Genomic DNA, 27,353 nt, shown 5'->3' with positions numbered 1-27,353 from the left:
TCCTCCTGAATCCGAGGTTCGACTATCCGGCTACGTCTGATTAGAATGATCTTATCAGACAGAAAATCAGCAAATATCTCCCTTATTTGAGATATTTGATCTTACTTAGATTTCAGTGTCTGCAGTGCAGTTCTGCATGTGCTTCCTTAAATCACATCATAATGTTGTTTTATTTTAGCGGGTCGTCCAATTTCAGACTGATGCATCTTGACAAAACAGCCCTGTGTAAAATGTTCCAAATACAAATAAACACAAAATTGTTTATTTTATCAACATCCGAGCAAGTGGAAAGGCATTACATTGCAAAAAGTGAAATCTAAGTAAGATGAAATATGTCAAATAAGGCTGATTTTTGCTTATTTTATGTCTAATAAAATCATTCTTCTCACTAAGCAGATTTTATGTTAGTCTTTTACTTGTTATAAGGCAGGGGTTGGGAACCTTTTTGGCTGAGAGAGCCAAAAAGCCAAATATTTTAAAATATATTTCCGTGAGAGCCATATAATATTTTTTTTAACACTGAACACAACTAAACACGTGCATTTTTAAGTAAGACCAACATTTATAGAGTATAATAGGTCTCTTATTCTTTGTATTAACATTGTTATTCTGAAGCTAACTGTGGAGGGGGTGTGGCCTGCCGGCCTGCAGCGACAGGTGCGTAGATGGTCCACCTGGGCCTTGTTATCTAATCACCTGTCGCTCTGTTATAAGCAGCAGCCAGGAGGAGAGACGGGGTTGGGGCTGGAAATACTATTGCTGGAAAACAGCTGAGAGACTTATTGAAAAATAAAACAATATTGTAACCCTGAAACAGGCTCTCATGTCGGTGCTTGGTGGTCTGAAGAACCCCCAGGAGGGCAAGCCCCACACTAACCAATAATAAATAAATAACTTCTTACCATTAACGCAACTTCTTGAACAGTTGCGGTAGAAAACGGATGGATGGATTAAAAATGCATGAGAATGTTTTATATTTTGAACATTATTTTTAACACTGTGATGACAAGTGGAATTATTCATTACTTATCCTGTTAAGCAATGTCAGGTCAGATTTATCAGAGAGCCAGATGCAGTCATCAAAAGAGCCACATCTGGCTTTAGAGCCATAGGTTCCCTACCCCTGTTTTAAGTGTTTTGGTCCTAAATGATGTCAGTAAGATATTACAGCTTGTTGCTGAGATGTGATGAGCTGTATTGAGTAAAACATGCTTGAAACTAGAACATCAAGTGTTGCAAAGCTGTGTCATCAACACTCACAAGTAGAAAACTACTTTTTCAAAGTAAAAATGTTTTATTTCCAGCATGAAATAAAAAAAATCCTGACTTTGACACAATTGTGTCTCATAATTAAAACAGATGACAGCCAAATGGACTTTGCTGTTTTATTTCAATGAAACAATAGAAAATATGTACTCATATAGTAGTACAGTTGGCACAGTACAGTAAACTGACAGTTAATATTTAAACATTTAACATGGGACATTTCTAACTATTTTCAACAGAATAGTTCATGCACATTCAGATAAATTCTTCTTCAAAAAAAATTGACCAGGCTATATATATATATATATATATATATATATATATATATATATATGACTGAAAGAGCACGCACTTGGCACGATGATGTCATGTTATTGATTGGAAAATGCATTTATAGATGATATGATGTACCTGAGCGGCTAGGAGACCCCGAGAGTTACAAGCGTTTGCCTTCTTGTCTGTCATTAAGAACTAGTTTTCAGTATAAGTTTGCTGGTTTCAAGAAATGTAATGCTGAGGGCTTATCATTATGTCAAGATAATGACACTAGCATTTACTTATTTTAAGAATATTTTTCAACATATTGAGCAAAAACATCTTATATTTGTTTTCAATCAAGAAAAGTGCACTTAGTATTAGTGAGAGTATACTTATTTTAAGGTATTTTTGGGTTCTTTGAGGTTAGTTAATTTGACTTGTTTTGGAAAGTCTCGACAAGCCAAATGTTCTTGTTCTATTGGCAGATCATTTTGCTTAGTTCAAGTAAATTATCCCTCATGTTTGTGTTTTTTTTCTTGTTCTTGAACACTGACTTCTTGCAATGTGACGTCATTTAACAAAAGTATTCAATGTAACATTTTACAAGTCAGAAAAGATCATTATTAAAAAAAAACAGAAGCATTTATATTTCTTAAAATTTCTTAAATGGGTTGTACTTGTATAGCGCTTTTCTACCTTCAAGGTACTCAAAGCGCTTTGACACTACTTCCACATTCACACATTCACACACTGATGGAGGGAGCTGCCATGCAAGGCGCCAACCAGCACCCATCAGGAGCAAGGGTCTCACCTTGAAACTCATTTGTATACTCTAGCCTTTAAATAGACCTCCTTTTTAGACCAGTTGATCTGCCGCTTCTTTTCTTTTTCTCCTCTGTCCCCCCCTCCCTTGTGGAGGGGGTCCGGTCCGATGACCATGGATGAAGTACTGGCTGTCCAGAGTCGGGACCCAGGATGGACCGCTTGCCTGTGTATCGGTTGGGGACATCTCTACGCTGCTGATCCGCCTCCGCTTGGGATGGTTTCCTGTGGACGGGACTCTCGCTGCTGTCTTGGATCCGCTTTGAACTGAACTCTCGCGGCTGTGTTGGAGCCACTATGGATTGAACTTTCACAGTATCATGTTAGACCCGCTCCACATCCATTGCTTTCGGTCCCCTAGAGGGGGGGTGGGGGGGTTGCCCACATATGAGGTCCTCTCCAAGGTTCTCATATTCATCATTGTCACAGGTGTCCCACTGGGTGTGAGTTTTCCTTGCCCTTATGTGGGTTCTTCCGAGGATGTCGTAGTCGTAATGGTTTGTGCAGTCCTTTGAGACATTTGTGATTTATGGATTTATAAATAAACATTGATTGATTGATTTTACAATTTGAGTTTTTGTTCCTGTCTTTGTATGTTTAGTATCACCATGGGTTTGCCACTCAACCCGCCAGCAGACTCTGCTCGCTCCGCCCGACATGCCCTCTCTCTTATCGCAACCGCCCGGCCCCCTGCCTTCATCACCACCATTGCAAGAGAGGTGAGCCTGAAACACAATAAAATGCCTGAAATATTTGACCACCATTTACATGATGAGAATCAGGTGTCTGAATCAGTCGGCCTGGCCACAGGTGTAGACAACTAAGCACTTAGGCATGGAGACTGGTTCTACAAACATGTGAAGGAATGTGCCGGTCAGTGGAACTGTCATAGGATGCCACCAGTGCGACAAAAAACAGTCGTGAAATGTTCCTACTCATAAATATTCCAAAGTCAACTGTCTGCTTTATCATAAGAAAATGTAAGAGTTTGGGAACAACAGCAACTCAGCCACAAAGTTGTATGCCACGTAAACTGATGCTGAAGGGCATAGTGCAAAGACTTTCTGCACAGTCAGTTGCTACAGAGCTCCAAACTTCATGTGACCTTCCAATTAGCCCACGTACAGTACGCAGAGAGCTTCATGCTTTCCATGGCCGAGCTGCTGCATCTAAGCCATACATCACCGAGTCCAATGCAAAGCACATCGCCAATGGACTCTAGAGCAGAGGAGACGCCTTCTCTGGACTGATGAATCACGCTTTTCCATCTGGCAAATCTGATGGACGATTGCCAGGAGAACAGCACATTGGGTTTAGGAGGAATTATGGTGCTTGGCCCCTTAGTTTTAGTGAAAGGGACTTTGAATGCTCCAGGATACCAAAACATTTTGGACAATTCCACAAACTGTTTGGAACGGGCTCCTTCCACTTCCAGCATGACTGTGCACCAGTGCACAAAGCAAGGTCCATGAAGACGTGGATGGCAGAGTCTAGTGTGGATGCACTTGACTGGCCTGCACAGAGTCCTGACCTGAACCAGATAGAACACCTTTGGGATGAATTAGAACAGAGACTGCAAAAGGTGGACTGATGTCATATTGAACTCTATGGGTTAGGAATGGGATGGCACTTCAAGTTCATATGTGAGTCAAGGCAGGTGGCCAGATACTTTTTGCAGTGTAGTGTATTACAAATCATATTTTGCCTTGACTATCACGTTTTTTTTGTTTGTTTTTTCACATTCAGTCGGTTTTTCATGTTTTGTTTTGTGTCTTTTGTCGCAGGTTCATCGTTTCAATGCCGCTCAGGCGAATTCTCAGTCACAGCAGAACGTTCACACCACCACTCTGGCTCGGGCCAAGACTGAAATATTGAGAGTGATTGACATCCTGGTGGAGAAGATGCCTGGAGATGTTGTGGACTTGCTTGTTGAGGTGCACATGTTCAATCACCCCTGGGAAGTTGTTAAGAATGTACAATCCTTTAGCTAGAGATCAACATCTCTGGTAGATGGTCCATTAAATCTACTGTAGTATAGAATTATAGTAAAGCTGGTCACCACAGCAGTGCTACCTCCTTACCCTCTGCATTGTTTTGGTCATCAGGTGATGGACATCATCATGTACTGCATCGAAGGTTCTCTGGTGAAGAAGAAAGGACTTCAAGAGTGTTTCCCTGCCATCTGCAAGTATGTTGGTTTGTGCATCAGAAATGACAAACTTAAAATTCTAATTGAAAAAACAATGTGTTGCAAATGCTAAATGCCTTTAAAAAATGCAAGCCCTGGGTGTGTCTTATGTTGTTTGTTACAATGTTTATTGTAAGGTGGAGGAGGAACACAACACAATCATGCAATCTGGAATGTTTGATTATTAAAGCAAACTGCAGGCTGTGGACTGTAATATAATGTAATTAGGGTTTTAATAACAGGATGTCTAACCTTCTCATAAACACTTCATCTGCTGATGCCTTAAGGCAGGGGTGTCCAAACTTTATCCACTGAGGGCCGCACACTGAAAAATCAAAGCAAGTGAACCATTTTGATATTCTTTATTTTTAAAAACAATACAATATATGTATAAAAAAATATACATTTCGACCTCCACTCAGGCTTGATCTCAGGGATCCCACAGGGTTTTTGTCAAAAAAAATATTAAAAATGTGTCATTATTCAGTTTTATTTTGTTTTATTATTCAAGTTTTAAATCTCCAGATCAACATTAAGTCTATCTGTCAATATAATGATTTTAAAGATTTAAGTTGTATGCTCTTTTTGTCACAAAAAAAACAGTTTTTTATGGAAAAAAATCAATATTTTTTTTAAGTGGAATATTTGAGATTATATAATAATTGGAGCATTAAAAAGGTCAATAACTCATAACACCATTGATTTTAATTAATTATTATTTGTTTAGCAATGACACTTAAAAATAAATCACCAGCATAGCTCGGTTGGTAGAGCGGCCGAATCAGCAACTTGAGGGTTGCAGGTTCGATTCCCGCTTCCGCCATCCTAGTCACTGCCGTTGTGTCCTTGGGCAAGACACATTACCCACCTGCTCCCAGTGCCACCCACACTGCTTTAAATGTAACTTAGATATTGGGTTTCACTATGTAAAGCGCTTTGAGTCACCAGAGAAAAGCGCTATATAAATATAATTCACTTCACTTCACATTAAAATAATTGGGGATCCAAAAGGGTCTTACTCATTAAAGTGTTAAAAAATAAATTATACATTTTTTCACTGTTTACTTTTAACACATTAATCTCCAGATCAACTTCAGATCTACATGTCAATTATAAGTTTTATTGTTGTTTATGTTTTTTGTTTGTTAATTTTAGGCCCTTCTTTATATGGCAAACAGAAAATACGCAACATTTTCCCCAAAAATATCTCAAAGTGGAAAATTTAACATGACGTAATTGGAGCCTTGAATAGGTCAATAATTCATAATGACATTGATTTTGATTCATTATTATTTTTTAACGAAAGAAACAGCCTGCTTTGTGTTATTAGAGTAAACATTGCAACATGTTCTTGATACATTTCACCCATTTTCTTATTTATATCACTTTATACGTTTTAAAAATGTTTCAATCGTATTTTTAAAATGTGCCATGTGGCCGTTAATAAATGACCTGCTGGCTGCACTTTGGACACCCCCGCCTTAAGGCATCGTTGTCTAAACTGCAGCCCATGGGCCAAGTGCAGCACACTCATTTTGGCCCGCTAGATGTCACAAGTTCTAAAAGGAATTGTCCTTAATTTGAAATATCTGACCGTTGCTGCAACTTTGCAACCATTTTGTGGACATCGTTCAATTGAGGTTAATGACCATGAATTGCACCTTGAAGTGTACGCAGCACAGCTTTTATATAAAGGACCCAATCCAAACAACCAACACGTAACACAACCTTCTCGCGGAACAGATATTATGAAAAAAATGTCCAAGCACAGCACATAATTTAAAAATGACAACTATTTAAATCCATGATTGCATGACGGGAACTATGCAAAACACTCTTTTGTTTTCTGCATTTTAGCCGCCTGATATTTTTGATTGATTAAAACAACAATTAAGGAGATTGTCATAGAAGTAAACAAGGTAGTAGTTGAACTTTCACATACTCTTAATATCCAATTATATTAATTATGAATTATATATGCTTTATATATTTATATATATAATATATGTATATATATTACGGTATATATATGTATGCATACATATGTTTATGTGTGTGTATATATACATATATATATATATATATATATATATATATATATATATATATATGTATGTATGTATATATATGTGTATCTGTATATATATATAGTATGTATATGTATGTATATATGTGTATATATATGTATAAATATGTATGTATATATGTATTTACATGTATATGTAAATATATGTCTATGTATATGTGTGTGTGTGTGTGTGTGTATATATATATATATGTATGTATGTATATATGTATGTATGTATATATATGTATGTATATATGTATGTATATATATACATATATATATGTATGTATGTATGTATGTATGTATGTATGTATACATATATATATATATATATATATATATATATATATATATATATATATATATATATATATATATATATATACACCTAAAGCAACCAAAGCAAAATTAGCTTAGTTATGCTATGTTAACTGTCCCTTTCTGGGTGTTAATGGGTCATTATGGTCATTTTTTTCAGGTTCTACATGGTCGGTTACTGTGACCGCAGTCACCGTATTGCTGTCGGAGCTCGCCAAGGTTCTGTGGCCCTCTATGATGTTCGCACTGGGAAATGCCAGGTACTGCTAAGAAACTGCTACAGATGTGTTTGCCACTCCGGTAGATTTTCAAGCCATGTTCTCTGCAGTTTCTGTTTCATTATTCTGTCAGATCATTCTACACGCAACCCTCCAGAAATTCTATCAGTGGAACCTGTTGAAGTCGGCTGTAGATTTAAAAGTCCTGTTTTTAATCATCCATTCTCCCTTCTGGTGAAAGTCACAAGTAAATGTGCAAGTAATCCTCCGTTTGGGTTTGGGTTCTGTCGACAACCACAGTATGTCGACGTCAGTCAGCCAGCTTGAGGGGCGTGGTCTTAAACGGGTCCAATAAGATGTAAACACTTATTGTTGTAGCTCATCCTGTGAAAGCCACTAACGAGTAAGTGATACACCTGAAGCAACTCAGGTGTTTTGATAGTGTGAAGCAGGGCCTCGAGAAACCAGAACAATTCAGGGAAGGTGCAGCACCTTGGGTTGGGGGCGGGGTGTTGTTGGGGGGCGTGGTTAAGAGGGGAGGAGTATATTTACAGCCATCGATCCATCCATTTCCTACCGCTTATTCCCTTTGGGGTCGCGGGGGGCGCTGGTGCCTATCTCAGCTACAATCGGGCGGAAGGCAGTGTACAACCTGGACAAGTCGCCAACTTATCACAGTATGTGTAGAAATCTTTATTCATAAATGAATAACTTGTTTATTTTTCAACAAGTTTTTAGTTATTTTTATATATTTTTTTCCAAATAGTTGAAGAAAGACCACTACAAATGAGCAATATTTTGCACTGTTATACAATTTAATATTTTAGAAACTGATGACATAGTGCTGTATTTTACTTCTTTATCTTTTTTTTTTCAGCCAAATATGCTTTGCTCTGATTAGGGGGTACTTGAATTAAAAAAAATTTCACAGGGGGTAGTGAAGTGAATTATATTTATATAGCGCTTTTCTCAAGTGACTCAAAGCGCTTTACATAGTGACATCCAGTATCTAAGTTACATTTAAACAAGTGTGGGTGGCACTGGGAGCAGGTGGGTAAAGTGTCTTGCCCAAGGACACAACAGCAGTAACTAGAATGGCACAAGCGGGAATCAAACCTGTAACCCTCAAGTTGCTGGCACGGCCACTCTACCAACCCAGCTATGCCGCCCCACACATCTCTGAAAAAAAGGTTGAGAACCACTGCTCTAAAAGCCGTAGATGTTATCGTCACATATGGCAGTATTGTTGTTTAAGAGTGTCACAACATTGCTGTTTACGGCAGACGAACTGGTTTACGGTAGACAAAAACGTGACTGCTGTTGTTGTGTGTTGTTACTGCACTGGGAGGACGTTAATGAAACTGCCTAACAATAAACCCACATAAGAAACCAAGAATGCGCCCGTCACTCGGGTCCGCATGGAGCTGGATGGGGCGTGGCCTCCAGCTCCGCCTGAATTTCGGGAGAAAATTTGTCCTGGGAAGTTTTCGGGAGAGGCGCTGAATTTCGGGAGTCTCCCGGAAAATCTGGGAGGGTTAGCAAGTATGGTCTTATGTAAAGTAAATCTGTACAGCAGATATGGGCATCTACATCTAGACTACATCTACAAAAAACAGCAAATATTTAATTACTATGTCAAAAAAAGCCTAAATTGATTAATTTTTAGTTCTTACTTTAATAGAGTCAACAGTCTGGTGTAAGCACAACATTCTACAGAATATGCTCAAGAAAATACTCTTTTCAGGGAGTAGACCATTTAATTGTTTTTAATGCAGAAACAGATGTTGATGAGGAGAACCACCAGTAAGCTTTTTTTGTGTCCGATTATTAGCCACAGTTGTACTTTTTAAAGGAGCAGCTGGACACAAAAATGTACATACATGAAGCTGACAAAGGACTTGGTCACAGAGGCTGATCAAAGCTGTGGCAGATGGCTGTGCAGTGGCCAGCCTGCTGTGGTTGGACACACACACACACACACACACACACACACACACACACACACACACACACACACACACACACACACACACACACTATGTCCCAAGGCGTCAGGTGTATTGAAGTACGAAGTGCTGTAAATGGCTTCAGTGTGGTTGACTTCTCTCTGATAGGCTGATTTTATTTATTAGGCCAGTGTTTCCAACCTTTTTTTGGGGCTAAGGTGCGTGTCTTTACATCGGGAAAATGTCACGACACCACCAAACAAAAATATCACAAAAAGTATAAATGCCATGACGTTTAAAGCAGTGTTTCTTATCCTTATTTGAGGTACCGAACCCCACCAAGTTTCATGTTCACATTCACCCAACCCTTCGTTAGTGAAAAATAAAATGTTTTTTTTTTCCAAATTGAATTCTACTGGTGCACAAAATGAAGCGTGCATGAACGTCACCTTTTTCAAAGAACAAAAAGCAACACAGTGCATGAAGTCATAAGAAATGACACACCTGCAAATCAGTGTGACTTCTGCTGTTGCCGTATTCAGAATACGCCGATCAGGAGAAGTTTTTATTTACACGATGAGTTGGGTGTGTCTAGACCTCCGCGACAGAGGTTCCACCGAAACCCTGAGGCAGACTCACCAAACCCCTAGGGTTCGATTGAACCTGGGTTAAGAACCACTGGTTTCAAGTTAAACGTTAAAGTCCCAATGATTGTCACACACACACTAGGTGTGGCCAAATGTGTCCTCTGCATTTGACGCATCCCCTTGTTCACCCCCTGGGAGGTGAGGGGAGCAGTGAGCAGCAGCGGTGGCCGCGCCCGGGAATTATTTTGGTGATTTAACCCCCAATTCCAAACCTTGATGCTGAATTCCAAGCAGGGAGGTAATGGCTCCCATTTTTATAGTCTTTGGTACGACTCGGCCGGGGTTTGAACTCACAACCCGACACTCTAACGCAGGGGTCGGGAACTTTTTTGGCTGAGAGAGCCATACAAGCCAAATATTTTGAAAAGTATTTCCGTTAATTATTATTTGCTAAAAAATAAAGTTTATGAGTTTAAACATCAAATATGTTGTCTTTGTAGCATATTCAACTGAATATGGCTTGAAAAGGATTTGCAAATCATTGTATTCTGTTTATATTTACATCTAACACACTTTCCCAACTCATATGGAAACAGGGTTTGTACATCTTCATCTACTGGTTAATCCCACATAGTATTTGCCGTGCAGCAAGCAATGGAATAAACAAAAAAAAACAACAACAGTGAAACATGAGCGGAATGGAGAGATGTAAGAGTCCTGGAAGACCGGCCCAAAAATCGAATTTGGCTCTTTTTTCCTGCTGCTAACACAACTGGAATCTAATATGAGGCAGAAAAGCAAGTGCGAGTATGAGATGTTCATGTAATTTGCCGTATTATATTTTTCTTCTTTAACAGCCGCACATGGGCTATAATTCCTGGGTCTCGGGCGCCGAGGGCGACACGACTTCATCTCATCTGCTGAAGAGCGCGTGAGATCCCGGTCATAGGCAGGCTGGGATGTTGATGGAGATTTCATTGAGGACCTTTATTGCGTTACACACTCTTCATCTGGTGGGACACTTTATTTGGTTACACCCGCTGCAACATTGCTTTATTTTGTCCCGTGAGTTCTGCTGCTGGACGCCAGCATCTGCTGGACCGAGGCTGGCCCTCACGTGATGGAATTATCTCACTCAGACCCAACACTTACTGTCAGGGACAATACCTGAGTCCTCTTGCTGGGCCGCGATAACATTTCAACACGGACCGAAATATGGTCTTCATCTCGTCTTTGTTATTACGGAATAGGATTTACTGACGTGTTTGCGACGCGGCGAAGAAATGATCTGGAAATTATCAAGGGTCAATTTGGTTCAATCTGTGGAATGGAGTTACCGTATTTTTCGGACTATAAGGCCTGAGCGGGTCTAGTCAGGTCACCAAAGGTGCACCAGATCACAGGGCGCATTAAAAAAAAATGTTTAATAACTAAAGTTCCTTGGGTGAATAATGTACACTCACTACACCAGTATGTTTTAGAACAGGGGTCAGCAACCTTTTTGAAAGCAAGAGCTACTTCTTGGGTACTGATTAATGCCAAGGGCTACCAGTTTGATACACACTTACATAAATTGCCAGAAATAGCCAATTTGCTCAATTTACCTTTAATACATAAATCTATATATATAAAAAAATGTATTTATAATTTGGGCAGCATAGCTCGGTTGGTAGAGTGGCCGTGCCAGCAACTTGAGGGTTGCAGGTTCGATTCCCACTTGTGCCATCCTAGTCACTGCCATTGTGTCCTTGGGCAAGACACTTTACCCACCTGCTCCCAGTGCCACCCACACTGCTTTAAATGTAACATAGATGTTGCGTGTCTCTATGTAAAGCGCTAGATAAATATAATTCACTTCACTTCACTTATATTTATATAAAAAAAATGGGTATTTCTGTCTGTCATTCCGTCTTACATTTTTTTTTTCCTTTTACGGAAGGTTTTTTCGTAGGGAATAAATGATGAAAAACACACTTAATTGAACGGTTTAAAAGACGAGAAAACACAAAAAAAATGCAAATTAAATTTTGAAACAGTTTATTTTCAATTTCGACTCTTTAAAATTCAAAATTCAACCCCAAAAAATGAAGAGAAAAACGAGCTAATTGGAATTTTTCTAAAAAAAATTATTTATGGAACATCATTAGTCATTTTTCCTGATGAAGATTAATTTTAGAATTTTAATGACATGTTTTAAATAGGTTAAAATCCAATCTGCACTTTGTTAGAATATATAACAAATTGGACCAATCTATGTTTCAATCAAGGAAAAAACATTATTTCTTCTGGATTTTCCAGAACAAAAATGTTAAAAAAAACTCAAAAGACTTTGAAATAAGTTTTAAATCTGATTTTACAGATTTTCTAGATTTGCCAGAATATTTTTTTTTAATTTTAATCATAAGTTTGAAGAAATATTTCACAAATATTCTTCTTTGAAAAAACAGAAGCTAAAATGAAGAATTAAATAAAAATGTATTTATTATTCTTTACAATAAACAAAATACATTTACTTGAACATTGATTTAAATTATCAGGAAAGAAGAGGAAGGAATTTAAAAGGTAAAAAGGTATATGTGTTTAAAAATCCTAAAATTATTTTTAAGGTTGTATTTTTTTCTCCGTTGTCTTTCTGAAAGTTATAAGAAGCAAAGTAAAAAAATAAATGAATTTATTTAAACAAGTGAAGACCAAGTCTTTAAAATATTTTCTTGGATTTTCAAATTCTATTTGAGTTTTGTCTCTCTTAGAATTACAAATGTCCAGCAAAGCGAGACCAGCTTGCTAGTAAATAAATAAAATAAAAAAATCGAGGCAGCTCACTGGTAAGTGCTGCTATTTGAGCTATTTTTAGAACAGGCCAGCGGGCGACTCATCTGGTCCTTACGGGCGACCTGGTGCCCGCGTTGGTGACCCCTGTTCTAGTGCTTTCATGGCTAGTTTACTGACAAATAAAAGTAACAACTTCACACTACTCGCAGTATAGCTCGGTCGGTAGAATGGCTATGCCAGCAACTCGAGGGTTCCTGGTTTGATCCCCACTTCCGCCATCCTAGTCACTGCCGTTGTGTCCTTTGGCAAGACACTTTACCCACCTGCTCCCAGTGCCACCCACACTGGTTTAAAAAGCTTACTTAGATATTGGGTTTCACTGTGGAAAGCATTTTGAGTCACTAGAGAAAAGTGCTATATAAATATAATTCACTTCACTTCATTAGAAATGGCAACAGTGGAGGATGAATGTCCTACAACAAGAAGATAGAGAAAAAGCAGAAGCTTATCGAATACGGTGTCTCCACGGACTACAAAGGCGGACGAGCACAAAGTTTTAAGACTTATGCAGATCCCAAATACAGATCAGTAGGTACCAGAAGGTAAAAAAATTAGCTTTTGCATTATATTGCGAAACAATACGCCAGAGAATGTTTTACCTTATACACACACCATAATAATACTGGTATGTTGAAGCACAGTACAATCCATCAAGGGGTGCGGCTTCATAGCTTACCAAAGTCCTACTAAAAAGATAGATTTTTGACTGCTACTAAAAAGAAAAATTTTTGAGCGCCGTGTGTAATGTTCTATATTTTCAATGGAACATATAAAATGTTGGTGTTGTTTACTTGAGTCACATTGCCATCATAGTGCAGCAGCCTACTCTTCACTTATGTGTGACTGCCATCTACTGGTCACACTTATCATTACACCATACACCAAATAAAATTGCTTCGAGGTGGGTAAGCTCAACTAAATTTATAGTCTGTAAAAAACGGTAGGTATTTTTGTTTGTCATTCGCACGGATGGGTGGCACTTAATTTGTTCTTAACTATGATGACAATAAAGGGATTCTTGTCTATTTTATTCTAATGAGCAAGCATAACAGTATCTGGTTCATTTTGGTGTTGTTTACATGAGTCATATTGCAGTCTACATGTATCTCTCTAATGTGTGACTGCCATCATATTGCACACCACATGTTTCTCTTATGTTTGACTGCCATCTACTGGTCACACTTAACATTTCCCCATGTACCAAATAAAATAGCTTCGGGGTCGGTAAGCACAACCAAAATGATTCCGTACATTAGGCGCACCGGATTATGAGGCGCATTGTCGATTTTTAAGAAAATTAAAGGATTTTAAGTGCGCCTTGTAGTCGGATAAATACGGTAAATATTCGTACAGTACAAAGTTGTAGGAAAAAAATGTCTTCAAAATGTTTTTTCATTGTGGGAATTGTCTGTGAAAGTTTTGCTTTGTTGTGCAATTCAGTGACACAAGTTCCCACTTTCCTTTCTAACCCTGTGAGTTTTTCCTTGCCCTGATGTTGGATCTGCAGCCAAGATGTCGTCGTTGCTTGTGCAGCCCTTTGAGACACTTGTGATTTCGGGCTATATAAATAAACACTGATTGACTGATTGATTGTCTGCTTGTCTGTAGAACATCCACGGTCACAAAGGTCCAATCACGGCGGTGTCATTTGCCCCTGATGGCCGTTACCTAGCAACGTACTCCAACGCTGACAGCCACATCTCATTTTGGCAGGTAAACTATATCACTTTATCTATTTATTTATCTACTTTTGTCAGGATTGTAACCTCCCGAGAGCTAAAGATCTCAGAAGATTTAATTTTAGAACATTTTAGAATACTGAAGTATAATTACTTGTGGTGTCACAATACAACTTTTTCACTTCCGTTACTGAAATTGGAGCTTTGATTATTGACATATACTGATATTGATCCAATACGATATCAGCAGGAATCAAACATACTTCTGTTACTTTGTAGTGTAACAATCGTGTTCCCTTGTTTGGTTTTTACTCATTTTTACTAATTGGTTCTTATCTAGTTTGCACTTTGTCTGTGTTATTATTATTATTATTATTATTGGATTTTATCTAGTTTGCACTTTGTCTGTGTTATTATTATTATTATTATTATTATTATTATTGGATTTTATCTAGTTTGCACTTTGTCTGTGTTATTATTATTATTATTATTATTATTATTATTGGATTTTATCTAGTTTGCACTTCGTCTGTATTATTATTATTATTATTGTTATTATTATTGGATTTTATCTAGTTTGCACTTTGTCCGTATTATTATTATTATTATTATTATTATTATTATTATTATTGGCTTTTATCTAGTTTGCACTTTGTTTGTATTATTATTATTATTATTATTGGATTTTATCTAGTTTGCACTTTGTCTGTATTATTATTTTTATTATTATTGTTATTTTTATTGGCTTTTATCTACATTGCACTTTTGTTTGTGTTATTATTATTATTATTATTATTGGATTTTATCTAGTTTGCACTTTGTCTTAGTATTATTATTTGTATTATTATTGTTATTTTTATTGGCTTTTATCTACTTTGCACTTTGTCTGTATTATTATTATTATTATTTATTATTATTATTATTATTGGATTTTATGTAGTTTGCACTTTGTCTGTATTATTACTATCATTATTATCGACTCCTCTTTGCCTCATTCTTTTTATTTTCCTATTTTAATGTTGTTAGATCTGTGTTGTTCTTGTTATTGTTGAGGACAAGTGTTGTAAATTAGCTTTGGCTCCAAACACTCTGATATTTATGTTTCTGCATCCGTCCCTATTTCAAATGAACTTTTATATATAAAGTTTTAACAATATTTATTTCAAGTTAAATTACTTAAACAAAATAAAATGGTCTGAATAATCACTAACATATTTTTTTATTAAAAATCTGGAGTGGACTTATGCTGTCTTTAAGTTAAAGTGGAGTGGTAATTGTTCTTTGACAACAACTCTTGGCCAAAATAATTAAGCTAAAATGAGTAAGTTGAATGATGCGGACACATTTGTTACTGGAAAATTGCTAATAGGATTCTGTAAGTAATATGTAACTCTAATGATTTGATACTAGTTTCTATGGACAAATGTCATGTTGTAGACTGCAATAATATCCAATTAGGACACGTACTAGGGATGTCCAGCCTGTAAAGTATTGTGGATCTAAGGACGTCCAGCCTGTAAAGTATTGTGCATCAGTTGTAAACACTTTGCAGGACTTCTTCTTTCACATATTGTAGATGCAATTATAATCCAGTTCTAGTATTTCTTTGCTCACATCAAACTGATATTCACTGTCAATATCAAATTCTGACACCTTCAGTAATAATTCATTCTGGCCGCTGATTAAAATTTTTTTTTATTGTTAGTTAGAGTGCTTTTTCTGTTATTATTTATAAGTTACTTGATGGTCCAACACTGGGACATTATTTGTGTGTATGATGGATTTCTAAGAATATTCCAAAGTATTATTATGATAAACATTGTCATTTGAAAAAAAAATTACAATTAATAGTGTATGTGCCTAAATATGTGTGTATTATTTGCACGTACTTACTGTATTTTCCTCAACCCCACGGAATTTTTTTTTCCAAAATCGTGAGTTTGACATTTCGTAAAAAACAACTCCATAAATAAAACTGCTGTGACGTGTCTGACTTTAGATGAACACCAGTCTGCTGGGCAGCATCGGGATGTTGAACTCGGCCCCCCAGCTGCGCTGCATTAAGACCTACCAGGTACCACCGGTCCAACCGGCCTCTCCCGGATCCCAGAACCACCTGAAACTGGCCCGCCTCATTTGGACTTCCAACCGGAACGTCATCCTGATGGCGCACGACGGCAAGGAGCACCGCTTCATGGTGTAAAAAGTGCACGGGTACTTTTAGGCTCCGCTTGACTTCACAGCATGACTTAGTGTGACAACAACAACATTTTATTGGGGAACGATCTAGAATCTTGAAGACGGGAATTAAGAACCCAACCTTAGTAGGTTTTCATGTGTTTTATCTCCCAATTACTGAATATGTAATATAAGTTACATTTAGTATTATGTAACGTAGTTATTTATCTGGTCATTCCAAATTATTATTTGTTTTAGTTTTCACTTCATTGCTATTTATTTGATGCTCCCCCTTTATTATGAGGACACAATAAGTTTGCGTAGCTATGGAGAATTTTACGACAGTATTTTACTTTACTTTTATTACTGCTGGAATAAATGCATTTTTTTTTCTTCACGTTTGTGAGTGCGCCGCCTCGTACGCCATCTCAGAGGCTTACTTCCATACTCACGAGGGATGTCTGATAATATCGGACTGATGATATTATTATGCTTTAAAATGTAATATCGGAAATTATCGGTATCGGTTTCAAAAAGTAAAATTTGAGACTTTTTAAAACGCCTCTGTGTACACAGATGTAGGAAGGTACAGAACATTAGCACATAATATCTCTGGCTTTTCACCCACACAAGTGAATGCTAGGCATACTTGGTCAACAGCCATGCAGGTCACACTGAGGATGGCCGCATAAACAACTTTAACACTGTTACAAATGTGTGAACCCACACCAAACAAGAATGACACATTTCGGGAGAATATCCACACCGTAACACAACCGAACAAATACCTGCAGCACTAACTCTTCCGGGACGCTACAATATAAACCCCGCCCACCTCAACCTCCTCGTGCTCTCTCAGGGAGAGCGTGTCCCAAATTCCAAGCTGCTGTTTTGAGGCATGTTAAAAAAAAATAATACACTTTGTGACTTCGTTAATAAATATGGCAGTGCCATGTTGGCATTGTTTTTTTACATAACTTGAGTTGATATATTTTAGGGAAAAACGTGTTACATTGTTTAATGCATCCAGCGGGGCATCACAACAAAGTTAGGTGTGATGATGTCTTCATTCCAGTATCAGTCGATATCGGAATCGGTAATTAAGAGTTGGACAATATCGGATATCGGCAAAAAAAGCCATTATCGGACATCTCTGGCTTCAGTTTATTGCAGGAATGACTACTAAAAGTAGCTTTAATGATGAGCAACTCGTACTTGAGTAAAAAAGTGTGACAACTAAGAGTTTTTTCTCCCACTTTGAGTCATCTTGCAGCGTAGGAAGCATCAACATGATGGCTAACAATACTAAAAATATCACAATTACCCACTAGGGTCGTGCATCCCAGGGAAAATGATACGGACATCTATGATTTTTGACTAAACACGTGCATTGCGAGCTCACTTAAACGCTGCTGAAATGTGTTTGATTAACGCTCACTTTAATGTAATTATTACACTTGTGTTTGCTACGCGATGACATCATCAGTGGCTTGTAAATGGAACTTTTTGCTTCACAACGTTTAAAGTAAGAGAGAAATATATTCACCCAAATGTACATAGAAATATATTCACTGAATGATGAGTTTGTGTTGGTTTAGGAAGTCAAGTTTGTTTTAGAATAATGCTGTCAAAGTTAAAGGGGAACTGCACTTTTTTGGGGGGTAATACTACGATCCTTATGTAAGACAAGCACACAAGTTTTTCTTTGTTTATGCATTCTAACTTGCAAATAAGTCCTCTTACAATGGAGCCTATAAAGCCTTTCAAAACACGTCCATCGTTTTATATCAAATAACTCATTTTATCCCATGGAGGAAAACTTATTCCCACTGGTAAAATCCTGGGATGATAACTTAAAAATAAAGACCACTTTTAAAATTTTTATTTGTGGCAAAAATAAAACACGCATATTTTGAAAATGTACTCATGACAAATAATCCTCTTTGCAAAACATTTCAAGTTAGTTTACAAAGCCAGTAAACTTCAAGCACTTCCTGTTCAGCATTATCATCTTGGCGGTTCATTAAAGACGTGTTTGGGAAAGCTACCGAGTGTTTCCTCGAACCGCCGCACTGCTGACATCCACAAATGTGACAACACATTGAACCGAACTCTCACGGCTGTGTTGGATCCACTATGGACTGAACTTTCACAATATCATGTTAGACCCGCTCGAAATCCATTGCTTTCGGTCCCCTAGTGGGGGCTGGGGGGGTTGTTGCCCACATATGTGGTCCTCTCCAAGGTTCTCATAGTCATCATTGTCACCGAGGTCCCACTGGGTGTGAGTTCTCCTTGCCCTTCGGTGGGTTCTTCCGAGGATGTCCTAGTGGTTTGTGCAGCCATTTACCATCATTCAAATATTACAATTATAATATAATCATAACAATAATCAAAATGACACCGTAATAGCCAAATTAAAGGTAACATAACCCCAAACATAACCAATGTGAACGTGGTAGATTTAAGCATAAAATAAAATACGACAAACAACAAATGTAGAAACATGCATTTTTACAATGGACTTCAGGGTGCGCATTGTGCCGTCAACAAACTGCACGAAAAATCTTAACGACAAAGATGACGGTCATGTTGACTTTGCATTTTACTGTTTCGTTATTTTTATCTGTTGAGTTGATTATTTACAACAACAAAAAAAGGTATTGTGCATTGCTACGGCGTCAGTCTGTTGCCAGCCACAATCGACGCTGATTGGAGTAGTGGCAGCCAATCCGGAGGGCGCTTAAAGTCAGCTGACACGTCATCTTTAAACAGTGTCACGTGTGACGTGGATTACACTTGAATTGCTATTGTGACATCCAGTGGATACATTTAGAACGGCAGTTTCTTTTATTGAAAAATTGCAGCTCACTTCAACTTATTTTGAGGGCTGTGGGCCGGGTTAAACCTATTTGCGGGCCCCGGTCCGTACATTTGACACCCCTTTTTTATATACTTGTAAGTATATATTCATAATGTAGTAACATTCATCATAACATGTCGTATTTACAGATTTTGCGGCACATCACGACATTGGCTTTCCCCCCCCCCAACAACATCATAAACATCACTTACTGTGCAATGTCTGCTGTCACTGGGATGGCGATTGATACAATCTTCATACTTAAACTCCTGTTTGGATGAAGAATGACTCATAATACTCGCAAATAAAAAATATGTGTGGCATGAAGCATCTTTTAGGGGGGTTTTCCGCCATTTCCGGGTATAAGTTGACTGTCGAGGTTGACCCACTGCTCACAGATTTTCAAAAGAAAGTTCTAAAGCTTATTGATATATAGCATCAAATAGAATAGAAAGTACTTTATTGATTCCTGGGGGAAATTCAGCAAATATCAGATTGTAGGTGTATTTATTTTGTACACTTGGTGTTCATATTTCACTGTTTGTTGCATTTTTTGGCGTTTCACTTGATTGTAAAATATGTGGATGGAAAAGGGGATGTGATGTTCATATTTTGACAATATTCAGTGTTTTATCCTTCATAGAAAAATGTAAAAATTCCATTACGTTTTTTAAGGCGGTCCGTCATAACGTTTTTAGCATTCAATCAGACATTATTGTGAGGTTTTGTATTAGTGTTCCTAAAAATAGATATACCGGCCCCAAGACACATTTTTTTCTGTAAATGTGGCCCCCCGGGTCTAAATAATTACCCAGGCCTGATGTAGATGCAAAGACGTCATGGCTGCTATTGGCTCAAATGTAAGCAGGATTTTATTTACATTTATTTAGAATGCATTAAAAAAAAAGAAAAATGTGTTCTAGTCTGGGCTTCACGGTGGCAGAGGGGTTAGTGCGTCTGCCTCACAATACGAAGCTCCTGCAGTCCTGGGTTCAAATCCAGGCTGGGGATCTTTCTGTGTGGAGTTTGCATGTTCTCCCCGTGAATGCGTGGGTTCCCTCCGGGTACTCCGGCTTCCTCCCACTTCCAAAGACATGCACCTGGGGATAGGCCCCTCCCACCTCCAAAGACATGCACCTGGGGATAGGCCCCTCCCACCTCCAAAGACATGCACCTGGGGATAGGTTGATTGGCAACACTAAATGGTCCCTAGTGTGTGAATGTGAGTGTGAATGTTGTCTGTCTATCTGTGTTGGCCCTGTGATGAGGTGGCGACTTGTCCAGGGTGTACCCCGCCTTCCGCCCGATTGTAGCTGAGATAGGCGCCAGCGCCCCCCGTGACCCCGAAAGGGAATAAGCGGCAGAAAATGGGTGGGTGGGGGGTGTTCTAGTCTCCAATAAGGATTGTGGATTATAGGCAATTTTAAGAAAAAAAGTGCAATTCCCCTTTAATGCAAGTTATTCTTATTTAAAAATATATATAATAATAATTTAGATAGATTTGTCTAGCAATTTATTTTATTTAGGTGAATGCATCCTGTAGGTAAGTGCAAAGCTGAGTGAGAAGAGTCGTTTGCAAATTTAATTTCAAAATAAAACCGTGAGCAGGTTTTGAGCTTTGAGAAGTGTCCAAACTGTTGGCCTGTAATGTACGTGAATAATGCCATTATTTTTTGTGACTAGCACAAGCGTTAACATTATTTTTGACATCCTTAGAAAAACATTGTTGTTAAAGGAAGATAACGTAGTGGAAACATTTCTCATCATCGTTGTGTTCACTCCTCACCTTGTTCCTTATTGCAAATCTTATGTTTCACATTCCAACTCCATCCATCCATTTTCTACCGCTTGTCCCTTTTTGGGGTTGCCGGTACATTCAACTCATTTGTGAAAACAGAAAAAAGGCAAAAAAAAAAGAAAAACCTGTGTACAACTTTCCAAACATCTTTAAATATAAACCAATAGTGAAATATGATTATGGTCTGTTATGTAGTTGTACCTAATGAAATGACCTGCGGGGGCAAATAAATGTTTGACCCCCTGCTGATTTTGTAACTTTAACCTTAATAATTAGTCTTTACTTTTTATCAGAGAGAGCAGGAGCCAACAAGAAGTCCAGAAAAGTATTTGAGTGAATGAAGTATTTGACCTTGCAGGCTGATGATGTTCCCACAGGTGAGAAGCTGGCTGGGCAGAGACCAACACTTAGTACTAAAATGGAGAAAACAACATTTAAATCCTCCTGGATCTGAACCTCCGTGCAGAATGAGTGTCAGGTGCATCACCAAGACAAACATAAGTAGCACACTTTGCTGGGGTGGAGTGATACAGTATCCATGGAGACAGAACACCGCCATTTGTCTACAATGTTGACATTGGAGACAAATAAATACAAAATTATAAAAAATACAATAATTTTGGTGGCTATTTTTTGACACGTTATCGATTATCCTTCCATCCATTTTCTACCGCTTATCCCTTTAGGGGGATGTTATATATTATATCCATCCATCCATCTTCCGCTTATCCGAGGTGGTGTCGCGGGGGCAACAGCCTAAGCAGGGAAGCCCAGACTTCCCTCTCCCCAGCCACTTCATCCAGCTCCTCCCGGGGGATCCTGAGCCGGGAGACATGGTCTTCCCAACGTGTCCTGGGTCTTTCCCGTGGCCTCCTACTGGTCAGACGTGCCCTAAACACCTCCCTAGGGAGGCGTCCGGGTGGCATCCTGACCAGATGCCCGAACCGCACTCATCTGGCTCCAAATTATATTGTTTTATATATTTTTTTACACTTTTAATGTTTGAAACCATAAAAAAAGAAGCGAAACCTTAAAAAAAATTAAACAAAACTGTAAAAAAGAGAAACAAATGAAAATAAATATATATAGCATGAAAATCTTTCAAACACACAAAAACAATAAATATTGGCATTGAAAATATCCACCAAAAAGTGAGTGAGTGAATTATATTTATATAGCGTTTTTTCTCTAGTGACTCAAAGCGCTTTACATAGTGAAACCCAATATCTAAGTTACATTTAAACCAGTGTGGGTGGCACTGGGAGCAGGTGGGTAAAGTGTCTTGCCCAAGGACACAACGGCAGTGACTAGGATGGCGGAAGCGGGGATCGAACCTGCAACCCTCAAGTTGCTGGCACGGCCACTCTACCAACCGATCTATACCGCATTTTTGATGCTTGTATTTATCAAGTTAAGTAGCAATGATTGTCACACACACACTTGGTGTGGCAAAGTTATTTTCTGCATTTGACCCATCAACCTTGATCACAGGTGAGGAGAGCAGTGAGCAGCAGCAGTGGCCACGCCCGGGAGTCATTTTTTGTGATTTAACCCCCAATTCCAACCATTGATGCTGAGTGCCAAGCAGGGAGGTAACGGGTACCAGTTGTATAGTCTTTGGTATGACTCGGCCGGGATTTGAACTGACAACCTACTGATATCAGGGCAGACACTCTAACCACTAGGCCAAGTACAACTTTTTTGACAATGTCAATTTTTTTCTAGATAGATATCCCGCTGCTCAAAAATAAAAATCACCTGAACGCTTGGAAGAAAGTGAAGCAACACCTAAAAGGAGCTTTTTTCCAACTCAACTCAACAACCATGTTTTGAAGGCAGAGAAATGACATCACACCCCTCCTGTCAAACATGGAAGTGAAAATATTTTAGGTATCTTTAAAAGGTACATGAAGACTTTGGAACAGGTGTCACAGAACAACTAAGCACCCAAAAGGCAGGACATGAATGATGTACTGTAGACGCTGATAGTGTGCCTGCAAGGCCCCCAAACTTAATCCCTGTCGATAACAGTAGAGCATGTGTTGCCAAGTGACAGCCTCAAAACCCTCCAGATTTGGACAGTACTTGTAAAGAGGAGTGGAACAATATCTTTAACAACCTGAGCCTTGTTTCAAGGGTTGGAATTGGGAGTTAAATCACCAAAAATTATTCCCGGGCGCGGCCACCACTGCTGCTCACTGCTCACCTCATCTCCCAGTGGGGGATCAAGAGTGATGGCTCAAACGTAGAGAGACATTTCGCCACGCCGTGTGTGTGTGTGTGTGTGTGTGTGTGTGCGTGTGTGTGTGTGTGTGTGTGTGTGTGTGACAATCATGGGTACTTTAACTTGGGATCAAGTACTTCTTTCACTCAAAGAAATGTTCATAGTGTTGGAAGTTTTATTTCTGGGTTTGTTTAAGAAATAACCTAAAAGAAAAAAATCATGGACTGTTCATGTGTTAAGTTCAACAAAATAAGCAGGGTGTCCCCAAAATATATTTCCCCCCGTTTTGTGTTAATGTGCATTGAATATATTAGTGTGTGTGTGTGTGTGTGTGTGTGTTCTGGCAATGCATACTTAATGGGGACATCGCTCTGTTTACACACCTTTAGGGGACCTCTGACGGTGTGGGGACTGTCAGAGGTCCCCTAAAGCAGTTGTCCCCAACCACCGATTGGTACCGGGCCGCAATAGAATTTTTTATTAAATCAACATAAAGAACACAATACACACTTACAATTAGTGCACCAACCACAAAAACCTCCCTTTTTCATGACAAAGAAGAAAAAATAAAAAATTAAATTAAAAAAAAAGGACCCCCCCCCCCCAGCCCCCGGGCCGCGGGACAAATTATTAAGCGTTGACCGGTCCGCGGATACAAAAAGGTTGGGGACCACTGCCCTAAAGGGAAACCTTTAATTTCATTTGAACTTTTTTGTTTTTCAACGGTCCTCAGTTGTCAGGTACAAATTTGTGTGAATTATGCAAAAATATTGAAATGTGGTCCCCATGAACCATATTAACTCTTTTCCCCAGGGTCCCCAGTAAGACTGATCAGCACATTACTTCATCAATCCAGAGATTTAAAGACGTGTATGAGCTAACTGGCCAGTGGACATTTTACACCATTTTTTTTTATGCCTCCACAACCTGTAGAAAGGGTGGTCCCCACAAGTCATGAACAACAACTTGGTCCCCATTCCAAGTGTGTGTGTGTGTGTGCATGCATGTGAGCAGTTCTCAGTTTGACTCCACTATGTACTGCAGGAAGGGAGTTCATATGACCCCATTCGTCGCGGTTTACCTGACACATGAAGCGTGACAAATTTGGGGCGTGCATCATCCAATTGAGGGTCGAATATTTTTTAATGTTTTTTGTGGCAATTCTGACTTTGACCACAGCTATGAAGAGTTCAGTTTTGTGTATTTATTTATATAGCACATTTAAAAACGAGCCCAGTCGGCCAAAGTGCTGCACGGACATAACAAAAGGGTCACAGAGTGTCACATGTACGTTGTGACAAGGACGGGTGAATAAAATTTCGTAGTAATATATACCTTAAAAGAAGTGCAGAATGTATCACTTAAAATGCTTAAATGTAATTAATAAATAAAGGAATAAAACAAAAACACCCAATAAATGATGGCGCTTTCCATCATTTTAGGCAGTCTGCATTGCAAAATGTTTAACCCCTTCTCTTCCACCCAGGAATGGGGTCATATGAATCCACACCCTGCTGTATCAAATCTAAGTGTAAGATGTGAACTTTTTGTCCAATAAAGATGTTCCAAAAAAAATAATAATAAAGTTTGTGTGTTTTATAGTCTGTATATTCAGGCCAGTAAAGGGGGGTGGGGGGGATTTTCAGATGCAAATGAGTTGAGATATAAATTAAAGTGAACAATTGATTTAAATGACCTTAATGGTCCCCTATGACAAAAATTAATCGAACAGGTCTGGGTTTCTATGAGGACCCCGACTTAAACAAGTCAAAAAACTTGTGTGTGTGTATATATATATATATATATATAAAATTGGATTATCCAGAGAATAGTGCTCGATACCGTGGTAAGAGTGCAAAATCTCCTCACGATTGAGGGAACCCCTCATGAAACAGTTCTGTAGAGATGAAGTAGTCTTGTGATTTTTTCCACACATACATATATATATATTGATATATATATGTGTATGTATATATATATATGTATGTATATATATATATATATATATATATAAATATATATATATATATGTATGTATGTATATATGTATATATATATATATATATGTGTGTATATATGTATGTATATATATATATATATATGTATATATATATATATTTATTTATTTATATATGTATATGTATATGCATATAAATGTACAGCCCGTCTTACTGCATATGGCCAAAAGCAGTACCAGTTGATTTTACGGTAAAAACTGAAGTCGGCGGAATTTAGCCGTAAAAATCAATTGTCAATTTTATAGTCTACAATTTGATTGATAATTTGTTTTGAAATCATAAGTCAAACAGATATGAGTACAGTATTCATCTTTATTTTAACAAAAATATATTTTTGAAATACATAATATAATATTTTGACAATATTGAATTTCAAAAGAAATGCAATTTCCTTGAGTACAAGATTTGTGATTTCAAAAGGGAAAGAACAAATGTATTTAGTTTGAAAAGATGCAGCATTTTATTAACGCATATTATTTCCCGGCTTTCCCGGGCCACATCAAATAATGTGGTGGCCCAGATTTGTCCCTTGAGTGTGACACCTGTGTGCTATCTGATGGGAAAAAGAACAGTTGTCATTCATAAAGCAGATGATTGTTGGCGTACAAGTGTGAGTGCAGCCTTGTGTGAGGTGTGTATTGATCAGTGTGTGCTCCACCAGGGTGAACAGCAGCAGTGAGTGCAGACACCATGTTGCCTCTTGACTGTAAAGACTGTTAAACCATGAAAGGCTGCAGGGTCACTGTCTCATCTTGCTTCTTCAGTGTTTCAAGAAGCTGCCGGCTGGGAAGGTGTTACCCTTGCATGCTTAAAGCCACTCTGCACATGACTCCTAATGGGCAACATTTACTATTCACTTTCACCTTTTTCTCGCTCGCATACATCCAAACAAAGACTTGCAATACTAAACCAATTTACCAGCTTAGGTTCTTAACTCAAAACACTTTCATCTAAAATCTACTTTTCCCGTTGAAAAGAAAAGGTGAGGCCTTTAATCACAGGTTGAAACACCGATGACATCTATTAAACAGACAAGAAGCAAGGAATTAAACAGAGACAGGATTCAATTTAGCTCAATGAGGAGAAACGTCTGGGCTGTACTCTTGTATAGTCTTCCACCAATCTCCGAGGAAATGGTTGCACGCCTCCTCTTTTATTTGGACTGTTCCTGATTACATGGCAACAGCTGTTTCTAAAGAGAGGGGGGTCGTAAACCGCTGTTGCCCTAGGTCACAAAACAGTTCAAAGAAAAGATGCCTAGAGCTTGTGTCTGGTCCTGCTTCTTATGCGCTTTGTAGATCTTCCTGATCTTCCTGTAGATCACAATAGATCAAAGAAACCGACACCTTCATGTCGCGTCCCATCGTACACAGTGGAGTTTTACAAGCCTTTTACAATCTTTTGCCTGCTCGCTGGTAACTTATGGGAACACAAAGTTCTGTAATAACTTAGATACAATTATTCTGACACCATGCCCACCATCAAGCATGGTGGTGCTAGTATTATGCTCTGGGCCTGTTTTGCTGCCAATGTTGCTTTACAGAGAGTAAATGGGACAATGAAAAAGGAGGATTACCTCCAAATTCTTCAGGACAACCTAAAATTATCAGCCCGGAGGTTTGGGTCTTGGGCGCAGTTGGGTGTTCCAACAGGACAATGACCCCAAACACATGACAAAAGTGGTAAAGGAATGGCTAAATTAGGCTAAAATGAAGGTTTTAGAATGACCTTCCCAAAGTCCTGATGTCAGGTTCAAACACTGATGACATCTATTAAACAAGACAAGAAGCAAGGAATTAAACAGAGACAGAATTAAATTCGGCTCAATGAGGAGAAACGTCTGGACTGTACACTTGGTACAGTTCCACCACGCTCTGACGAAAGATTGTACGCCTCCTCTTTTATTTGGATTTGGCAACAGCTGTTTCTAAAGGGAGTGGGGTCGTAAACAGCCATCACCTTTGATTACAAAACAGTTCAAAGAAAAGGTCGCCTTGAGGGAAGTCAGGCCCTGCTTCCTCTCCGCTCTTTAGGTCTCGGGTCAAGACAAAATCTTTCTTTGGATTATAATACATGAAAGAAACAGAACA

The 27,353-nt window shown here is 38.4% G+C and overlaps 1 protein-coding gene across 2 annotated transcripts in view; it reads left to right on the top strand.

The window, feature by feature from the left end:
- LOC133536522 (WD repeat-containing protein 7) overlaps positions 1–16,757 on the top strand; it is a 143,958-nt gene extending 127,201 nt beyond the window's left edge. For both annotated transcript variants that reach the window (XM_061877129.1, XM_061877128.1), the window contains 6 exons: positions 2,948–3,065; positions 4,131–4,280; positions 4,452–4,534; positions 7,081–7,180; positions 14,112–14,216; positions 16,182–16,757. In XM_061877129.1, the coding sequence (XP_061733113.1) occupies positions 2,948–3,065; positions 4,131–4,280; positions 4,452–4,534; positions 7,081–7,180; positions 14,112–14,216; positions 16,182–16,385 (760 nt within the window). In that variant the 3' untranslated portion in view covers positions 16,386–16,757. The remainder of the gene's footprint in view (positions 1–2,947; positions 3,066–4,130; positions 4,281–4,451; positions 4,535–7,080; positions 7,181–14,111; positions 14,217–16,181) is intronic.
- Positions 16,758–27,353: the final 10,596 nt, after the last annotated feature.

This window comes from Nerophis ophidion, linkage group LG17 (assembly GCF_033978795.1).
Source record: "Nerophis ophidion isolate RoL-2023_Sa linkage group LG17, RoL_Noph_v1.0, whole genome shotgun sequence".
NCBI lineage: Eukaryota > Metazoa > Chordata > Actinopteri > Syngnathiformes > Syngnathidae > Nerophis > Nerophis ophidion.
The sequence above is the reverse complement of the archived record's forward strand: the minus strand, read 5'-3'. Positions and strand labels throughout refer to the sequence as shown.